The following is a 10,394-nucleotide window of genomic DNA, read 5'->3' on the forward strand; positions in this document are numbered from 1 at the left end:
CATGGTCAGACACATCTAGAAAAAATCAGCCATGATCAGACCCATCTAGAAAAAAATCAGCCATGATCAGACCCATCTAGAAAAAAATTAGCCATGATCAGACACATCTAGAAAAAATCAGCCATGATCAGACCCATCTAGAAAAAAATTAGCCATGATCAGACACATCTAGAAAAATCAGCCATGATCAGACCCATCTAGAAAAAATCAGCCATGATCTGACCCATCTAGAAAAAAATTAGCCATGATCAGACACATCTAGAAAAAATCAGCCATGATCAGACCCATCTAGAAAAAATCAGCCATGATCAGACCCATCTAGAAAAAATTAGCCATGATCAGACCCATCTGGAAAAAAATTAGCCATGATCAGACACATCTAGAAAAAATCAGCCATGATCAGACCCATCTAGAAAAAATCAGCCATGATCAGACCCATCTAGAAAAAAAATAGCCATGATCAGACACATCTAGAAAAATTCAGCCATGATCAGACGCATCTAGAAAAAATCAGCCATGATCAGACACATCTAGAAAAAATCAGCCATGATCAGACCCATCTAGAAAAAATCAGCCATGATCAGACCCATCTAGAAAAAATCAGCCATGATCAGACACAGCAGCCACGATATCTGACTCATCCAGACATCAGCCTTCATCGGCCTTCATCGGTCACATATTTATCGATACAGTGATACAGTGATATCGATAACATCCTCATCAGCCTTCATCGGTCACATATTTAGACCCAAAAATAGCCATGTTGGGATCCATGCAATCAAAAAACAGGCAGGATCACAATAATCCAAATCATCCCTAATCAGAATCATTCAAGACAAAAACAACCTTGATCGTACCATCTAGACAAAAAACAGCCATGATCAGAATCATCCAGATACAAATCAGCAATTATAATAATTATTCCGGCAAAAAAGCTATCATATGATACTTCCAGACACAAATCTGTTATCATTCATTAGACGTCAGCCTTTTCATAATTCCTTGTTTTTGCCTCGCTCTTCGGCAGAACCAACCAGACAAAAACCTCGTCACTTAAGCTCACTTTTCTTCATTGTAAAATTTAAATCATAAAAACGAAAGTCAACCCTTCTGTGAGGTTTTAATTCTCTGACTATTAACTCACAGCTCTCATACCCCCCCCCCCTTACACTGACCTGGTATGTGTTCTTGACCCAGCAGAGTCGACTGATGTACTGATGCCATCCTTTGGGGTACACGACATTTGAGAAACACTTGATTCTCTCCCCCACAATTGACTCTGTAGTCAGAAACAGGGCAAGGAAGATTAACAGGAACACAGTGTACTTGTGATGCAAACGATCCACGACATCTCCGTCCACTCCAAATTTGATCTTGTTCACGATCCCGAAGATCTCGTTGATCATTTTTAAATATTACAACTAAATCGGAAATTTCCTTTTCCCCAGAGAATTAAGACGATAAAAACTATGATGATTCGCACCTTATAATGACGCACTATAAATTTATGTACTATAGTTATAGTCCCTAGTCAAGACCAGATGGCTATCTTGCAAGATCTTGCAAATTAATCATTCGCTCTCGAACAGAGGTACCAAATTAGTACAAACGAAACATTTAAAATTGAAAAAAAAAAAACGCTTAAATTGTTCGCACATGCCTCAGAAAAAAAACTCTTATTTTTTGTAAGAATTGCACGATGCATATAGCGGTAAATTTTCGTAACATTTACAGTGATTTCAGCGGTAAATTTGTACGAAATGCGGATTTTTTTTATTGCACAAGCAATGAAACTAAAAAATCGCCGCGCTCGCCTGAATTCTTCGCGTAATTAAACGCATCCACTGCAAACTTTACATTGCTTGGCAATTTTTACAGCCGACACGGGGTAAATATATCACTATAGGTAAATATATCACTGGGGAAAAGGAAACAAATCCTACTGTATCTATAACTATATCAATTAAATATTATGCCGCACCCTTTCTATGTTCAATATATAAAAGTAAAATCACTGTATCGATAACAGGGAATTTTCTGTTGCTGATTTCTCAAACCCTAGTTTAAGTTAGATCATAGCTAACGCGACCAAGGTTTTATCAAACTAATCAGTCAGCGTTTCAACATGCGTTGGCTTAATTTAACGACAAATCGAAAGTTGTTTGATTAGTTTGATAGCTAATCGAAAGTACCATTCAATTTAGCCACACAACATGTGATATTGAGGTAAAGGAAATTCTAGATCACGCAGCGTTGGTCCAATTTTGGTAAACACTGACTCTATAGATCACTATTTGCGATGTAAACACATCAAAACAGCTTTCGAAACTCACAAATTTGAGGTTCAAAATGCACGACCATTCTCATATGCGTTAAATTTGGTTACTGTAGATGGTAAGAAAGTGGTTAAGATAAGTCATAAATTACATTTCACATGACTGAGGGTTAAATTCAATTTTGTAACAGACGTCTAGCTAATATTAGCGGCTAATAAAACTCAACATCTGACCATCGGAGCAAGTAAAACGAATCAATGGGCCCATGGTTGGAAAAATTGGCAAAATTTAGCTGCATTAAAATGAACAGATCAATGATTAGATTAAAAAAACTCCAAAAAGTAAATAATTCGTGATAGTTGTTGAAATTGTCATATCACAGCAACTCAACTCAGTTAAATTAGAGAAAAACCTTCGATGATAACTGTTTATCACTAACTCATGCACGAATGAATCTCACACGCCATTCTTTTCGAGTGAGTGAAATCAAATTGGAACAAATTGCTTTTGATTATATGAATCGTCCATTCGACTAACTTTACTTGGAAACGAAAAACTGCCCTCCCGTGGTAGATTCAAGTCACCAAACACTATCAGCCCATGGTACAAACGAAAACTTTTTCCTAGAACCATATGGTTTGTGGTAATTTAACTTTGATCCCGCGGCTGTAATTTAGGCCTAACCTGACTTCGGACCTCTTCCATTATTGTCATCCCAGCCGGCGTATATCAGACAATTTGAAACCCAAAAATATTAACATTTGCCTCTTTATAACAACTTTGCATTTTGTTCGGCAAATTAAGGTTTACTTTACTAAAGTAAGAATTTTTTTGACACGAGGCTGTAATTTTTTTAATAAACCATTTATAAAGCCTATAGCCAATAACAACGAAAAACTTGATAATTTGGCGTTGCGGGTTGATAATGTAATTATTAATGGAATTTTGTAAATGTGCGTTATCGTATATGTTGACGTAAGTAGTATTGAGACCGCAGTGTCACATCAAGAGCAGCAACAAGGACCCTGATCGCCATCCTAAAAGAATTTTTTTTACCATATCTTGATTTTTCCATGAGTTAAGTTTCGTTTCCGTCTATTGGGGCTGTCGAATTGCATTCAACAATCGGTAGCAGTTTGTGCATCCAATAGGCCAATTTTAGATCTTAGTTCATAGATTTATACCCCAAGTGTAATTGTCTCGTATGCTGAAATGAAGATTTATTGACGGTATTTGAAGTCTTAGGGTGTCAATTAAAGCAGTATTTAAACGCAATTTTTATTTATAAGCTGAGTTAGAGATGTCAGACCAATTTCCCCGGAACAATTTCTGGTCGTCTCTCAATAAGACCCAGTTTCTAGGGCCTTTAGTATCCCCACCTCATGAAATGTTGACAAGCAAAGAAATTGTAGTGAACCGCAAGAACTCAATGGATATAAACATTTTATAAATAGAGCCAGAGAAGGCGCACGTGAGATTAGCTTTAGCCAAAATCAGAGAGTTTGACCTGGAATCATACTGGCTGCTAAACTATATCATAAGCGAAAGCCAATTCTTTCGTCCAAGCTCAACAAACGGAAAAATTTTGCTGCCCACAAGCGATAAGTAAAGATAACAGAAGGACCGTTTTAGTAACTCATTTTTTAAAGTAATTAGGAAAATTTTCACAACTTCAAATATGCTTTACCCAACTTATATGAAAGTTATTTTTGCAACAACAAGTAATTTGGGAACTCTTACACTCTAATCGAAAGAGTAATGCTGAGCGACACGATACTTAATCAATCAACAGGCTGAAATTTTTAGGAAAAAAGTTTCCAGAAGGAACTATATACTCACTTGATATAGGATATCAAGCTATCGCAGTTTTACACCTCAGTAATTAAGCATCAGTGTTCTCGAGTAGGTTTAAATATGATACCTAGTTCTTTGGTAAGAAGTCAAGAACGAATGTTTAGCCAAAAATTCTTTAAAAACTAATTGAAACAATAAAATAAGCTGTTTTCTAGAATTAGTTCACCATCACTATTATTGAGAAAACCGCCCAGATTTAACATGATGATGCAAAAATTGCATGAGATTTGAAGATTCGGACTCATTTTTATAAAAGCAACTTTAAATCAAGAGATGTTTTTAAAGAGCTGTTCTACTCTTAAGTATGTTTAAGTTGAAGCGTAAACCCGTACCGAACTCCAAGTGTAAATCAGTACTGGGGAATTGTAAAGGCAAGTCTCCCATGTAACATATTTTGCTCGCTTTCTTGCTTGGAATTTGCTTCTTTTGAGCGCAAAAGACGGCGCAAAAGACAAAATTATTACAACTATGGTGGCACAGAAAGGAGAAAAACCTCTAGGTAGCAGTTGATTGTGGGTTCACTCCGCGTACGGAGCTTTATTTTGCACTTGACCTAAGTCTGATCTTTGTAAAATCAGACTGAACGCAAGTCTGACAAGTAAAAAAGTGACATTAATCAGTCTATGATTCAGTACTGATGAGTAATTGTATTTATACTGGCCGAGTACTGAAACGCATTTGGAGTTAGGTGCGGAACAGCTGTTTCGAAGAGCAGGAAATAAACTTTTGCATCCAAAAATATGAGGCAGGAAAAAATTTCTCTAATTAAAAAAAATAGTAAGTCATGATTGATCTTCGCCTTTATCTGTTGTAAATCATTTTGACTATGTACCTCGTAGCTTAATTCACAAAACTTTTCGCTCATCGAAGTCAGTGACTTATTGAAACGTATGTTAACCAGGTTTGCGAAATAGTGAAACATTCAGTTTGTCAATTTTCTAAATAACATAAATTTCTTCAATTCAGCTTCGCAAACCCAGTTCAATTACCTAATACAATCTGAACTCTTAATTAAGTTACTGGGTGGAGAGAGTCCTCTTTGCTAGGAAAAACTTTGCATAATTACTAAGTGAAACCGTTCGCTTCTCAAAATACTTTTCTGAAATTGAGCAGCACAATATAGTGCAGTCACAGGTTTTGAGATTCAAAAAAGCTGCACGGAAAAAAATTTCCAATACTCTCTTAGTCAAGAGAGAGAGAGAGAGAGAGAGAGAGAGAGAGAGAGAGAGGGGAGAGAGAGAGAGAGAGAGAGAGAGAGATGCAGTCTCAGAATCAATTTAGCATTGCCTAAGAAATCATTGTAAGAAGAAAACGGCGAAGGTTATGCTACATAGTCTGAGAGAGGAACTAAGGAACCAACCAATGATAAAAGAACTGGCAAAAACGCCTGATAGAAAAATTTACCAGGCAAGGAACCGTGACCAAAAATGATATTGGGGCGAATCTACATTTTATCTGAGTATATAGATGATGAGGGCAGATGTTAAAACTCTCTACTCGAGAACGATGCCATGATTGCGGTAGACTTTCCGACACAAAATGAAAACGGCACGATTTAACCAGCCCAACATAGCAAAGGTGTTCCATATCAAAATACAACATGATATGTTCCCCTACATTAAATTTTTTTATGAAAAAAAACCACAAATAAACATACAAAAAACAACTAGCAATCGAGAAAAAACATCTAGATCTCAGAACCCGTTCTGCGAATCTGGATTGTATAAAACGGTATATAGAAAACCAACAGAACCTTAAGGTTAACAGAGCCCTGAAAGGCCGCGAAATAGCAAAGTAGACAAAACTGAGGACGCGAGAAGTTGAAACAATACTGTAAACTTTGTCAATGCATTTAACGAGCTACTTGATTCTAATGTTAAAATTTCAAACAAGAAACTTATGGTTAAAGTTTCCGACGACGTTTCCCAAAAGATTGAAACAGTTAATCCGCCTTTCACAGTCGAGAACAAGGAATTCGGCGGACTCAGATTTCAGTTTGACAAATAGGACTCTGGTAGGGTTAATAATGAGAAGACATAGTAGTTCACTGCAAGAAAAAAGGGGTTTATTACAACACAATTTTTGAGAGCAAAAACAAATGAGAAAATTCAAAGACAAAGAATTAGCGCTCCAATTTAAATTAATGGACGGTTTTTTCGAAAAACTGTAGCCGTATTTTGGACCCAATGAGGAGTTCGTCATCTCATTCAAGGAGATATTTCCACCGAATTTGTCTGGAAGTTACGATACAAGTACCATCTTCTGCTAACAAAGATTACTTTGTACCAGACTTGACTTGACAAATTAATTAATCTGGCAATGTTGAGGTGGGCAAATCGATATATGCGGTGCACTTAGATGCAAAGGACTGGCTAGGCAGTCCAAAAAGCAAGAGAGTGTGAATCTCGAAAAGCAAACCAGATGTTCTCGGCCATTCATTCGAACTTTCTGAATACTAAAAACGCGTTAAAATGCGCTTCAAAAAATAATACGGAGAAAAAATCCCAAAATAACGATTGGTTGCATGAAGCTCTTGTATGCGGAGCTGTGCTCGCCAAAGCTTCGATTGCTACGTAAATATTCTTAAATATAAAAGCCGGGCAAACCCAATTGCATTGCACAAAATGTGTGACATAGAATCACTCAGCATGTACGATTAAAATTCAACGGAAACCTTTAGCGTACGTCAAAAAGTAAAATCTTCAGCGGTATTCCAGTGAGGAAATTCGCGGGTACAGAGAGATGGAAAACAAAAATCTTGTTGACATGTTAGCACTGTTACATCTGCAAGACGCATCATTTCTCAAAAGCAAGAATCAAGCAACACATTCAACGAAGAACAACTAATTCGATAGCTCGTTGAACACCTCGGTGTCAGGACAAAATACCCAATGTGACAAAATACCCAAAATATACCCAATATTTTATTCTAACGTTGAAACTATCAGAACGATTATATAGCATAATATTTAATTAAAGCATTTGGCCATGCCTCGCGGGCCATGGCCATGCCTCAGCGGCCCGTGGGACTTGATATGAAACTATCACAATCGAACATGGGATTACACTATCAGCTTAATTGCGAAAAAACATGCTTGTAATTTTGAGTGCTAATTTGTAATCGGATTAATGAACAAAAAATTCAAAGGGAATAAATTGGGTATAATGGCATTGCGTATTTTGGCACATTAGGTATTTTGGCATTGGGTATTTTGTCATGTAACCGAACACCTCAAACCCCCTAGCATATAACAAAATGAAAATGAGTTCATTGAAAAAAACTTTCAAAGTTACCGACGTAGTGTCAAACGCAGCTGCAAAAAAACGGGAGCAACCTTAACCTCTCTTGCAAACTGCCAAAGTATTGCCAACGGCCGCGCTATTGAGGCACTTGAATGATCCACATCAGAGAACAATACCGCGCAGCTAACAATCAATGGTACATCAATCAGGGTGACGAAGTGTCGCCGTAAAATCATGAAATTTGAAAACTAAAAACTGTAGCAAAACCAGTATTTAAACTCTACAGTTTAAACGTTCTGACATATAAGATTCAATCTTTTTTGAATTTTTTGAAAATTTATAAAAATGTTTTTATTTTTTAAATAAAGGCGCTATGATATTTAGTAAACATCTTTCTAACTTACATAGAACCTGAATTTCTAAAAAGAATTTAAGAATTTATAACACGTATTTTGTACTTCCCAAAAAACCGTAATTGTACTTCCCGTAAATTGTGTCTTTGTTCAAAAACAAAGCCTTTACTAAAACTTACCAGCTCGCAAATTTTAACTGTTGACGGTTTGGGCAATGCAAAATTTGTGACCGGCTGATAAGTTATTTCGCGAGAAAGTTACTTATCTTACACAATTAAAATTATTTTATCATTTGGGTGAAAGTTTAGGTGCTTGTGTAAAAGTCGGGAAGTTTATTTACTAGGCCACTATCGCAGCAAGAGTCAATCTAGAACAAAATTATTTTTCTCTTTTAAAGTAGAAATCTTGCTCGTTACTTGTGTACATGCAGTGAACAGATGCTTAAAAATTGCATATTATAGTATGCAAAGCTGACGTTTGCTAAAAATCCAGAAACCATATTTTTCTTTGTCTTTAGGCAGTATTAAAAATTTTTTAGCACAATTTGTTGGGGAGAAACATTAGCTCTAACTTGATCGAACAAAAACTACAAAAATTAGAAATATAGGCGGATATACTCGAAACCCGAAATTGAAGTTTGTCAGGCATTTTTTTTTCGAATTATGAGACATTTTAGCCCACACGCGCCCTGGAAAACAACTAACTGTCAACTTAAAAGCTATTATTTTCTCTAAAACCTTATAGTTCTATCCGTTGACATTTTTCTGTAAAGTTTCAAATTGAAGAGTTTAATCACAAAAATTGGAAAAATTTTTAAACTGTTGCCAACTAAATATCCAACAGTGTTTTGGACAGCATAGAAAAAAATGTGGAGAAAAAAATGCTTTTTAGGTTGGAGAAAGCCACAAAAAATTATATTATGCATTTTCCACGGATACACCAATAAGGAGTATCCGTATTTGTTCCGACCCCTCTTGAGAGGGGAGGAACTATATACTCAAATGGTTTTTTTTTGTTCAGTCAATTTTCGCCGATCGATATATTCATCGTACAGAGTTGAGACTGGTATCATTAGAAAGCTCGTCCAGCGTAGAATATGGAATTAAAAAGATTTTCTTATTTTTCGTTTTCTACAGGGAGTTATCGAGGTTTAAACTTCTGAAAAAAGTAGAGTGAATTTACGTTGTTTTATTCACATTTTCGAATTTTTTGCCTAATTTTTCGCCAATTTTGCTAAAAAATTGTTGAAATTTTTAAAAATAGTGTCTTTGATTTTATTTTTAAGGACAAACAAGCCTTCTTGATTATTCTGATTTAATTTTTTTGGTCAAAAACTCTGGATAAATATTTCAAAATTCAGCCTTTTTCACCAAAAACAGCAAAACATAAGCTACTTTAGTCCGCTTTGATAAAATTTGCCGGCACTACAACCCAAACAACAATAATACAACCTTTGTAGACTCCGAGGGGGAATATTCCTACTTCAACTTCCGTTGAGAGTGCTCTGTAAGTGAAACTTTGCCGTTTTTTGCTAGCTTTACTCGTTTATTATCAAAAATGCAGACTTTTTTTGAGTTTTCAACTAACAAATTATCTATATCTACAATATTCGGAACATCTATTCTTCCTAACGGACGATAAGCTATAGCAGGGCTAGTTTTGGGCCAATCTTGGACTGTTACAATCCAAAAAGAATTCGGATTGCAATCAGTCTGTCTTTTTTTGAAAAAAAAATTTTTAATAATAAAGAACAGAACAAATCAAATGAGAGCTCAGGAGTGATGGGTCCAATTGGCTGCCTAAACAGCTCCAAGCTAATGCATTTAATTGTTTACATGAAAGTTTATGATCATTTCGGTTTTTAAAAACAATTGATTTTTAAATAAATAATGGCTTAACGAACTTTTCCTCCATTTTTTTTCTTAATTTGGTCAACTTGCAGCTTAGTGTCAGCAAAGAAAGAATGCTTCTTCATTCTACTGATTTGAAATTTAGTCTCGATTGAGTTTTTAAGCCTGAATTTATTGTTTTCTGGCTTTGAAACTACTAGATTTCACGTTTTTTTTTGTTTTTAGAAATTTGCCAGTTTTTCACGTTTTCTAGTCACATTATCACATTACTGACTGTTCTCATATCACATTATTAGCGTAAAAATGAATCACAATTGAAAATTGAAAATATTAAAACCCTTAAAGATATATATTATCGTTTTAACGGCCTTGACACTTCTTTCTTCAATTAATTGAATTTTTTAAAAATTTTGTTTTATCTTTCATTTTTACTTTGTCATTTCAGTTGTATGAAATTTCCTGTATAATGATAGGTTTCACTGGCTTTTCATGGAAGAATAGACGAGCCGATAATCTGATATTAGTAGATAGCTGATGACTTTCATTACTTTGAAAACAATCGTTTTCCAAAACTAAAAATAAAAAACTTTTTAACTTCGCAAGTTTGTTCTTTTTATTTTTCTTTTTGGTACCTGATATCCTTAATTACAGGTCAAATATGACATTATGGGTGTCAAGGGAGGTTGTCAAAAGGGATTGATGTCCTAAAATCCATTTTTTTAAAGAATGCGTTATGACCTTACTGACTTCGACACCGATTTTTCACAAAAAAAGTAAATTAATTTGATTTTTGTCATGTTTGACGTTCTTTTTGTTGA

At 35.3% G+C, this 10,394-nt stretch overlaps 1 protein-coding gene across 1 annotated transcript in view; it reads right to left on the bottom strand.

Moving 5' to 3' along the window:
• The window catches only part of LOC142340593 (innexin unc-9-like), a 37,187-nt gene extending 35,003 nt beyond the window's left edge, over positions 1–2,184 (bottom strand). Inside the window, exons 1-2 of the mRNA XM_075391268.1 lie at positions 1,944–2,184; positions 1,176–1,421 (exon numbers count right to left, since the gene is read on the bottom strand). Of these exons, the coding sequence (XP_075247383.1) occupies positions 1,176–1,406 (231 nt within the window). The 5' untranslated portion in view covers positions 1,407–1,421; positions 1,944–2,184. The remainder of the gene's footprint in view (positions 1–1,175; positions 1,422–1,943) is intronic.
• Between the last annotated feature and the right edge of the window lie 8,210 nt (positions 2,185–10,394).

This window comes from Convolutriloba macropyga, chromosome 6 (genome assembly GCF_964194025.1).
Source record: "Convolutriloba macropyga chromosome 6, txConMacr16.3, whole genome shotgun sequence".
NCBI classification, from domain to species: domain Eukaryota; kingdom Metazoa; phylum Xenacoelomorpha; order Acoela; family Convolutidae; genus Convolutriloba; species Convolutriloba macropyga.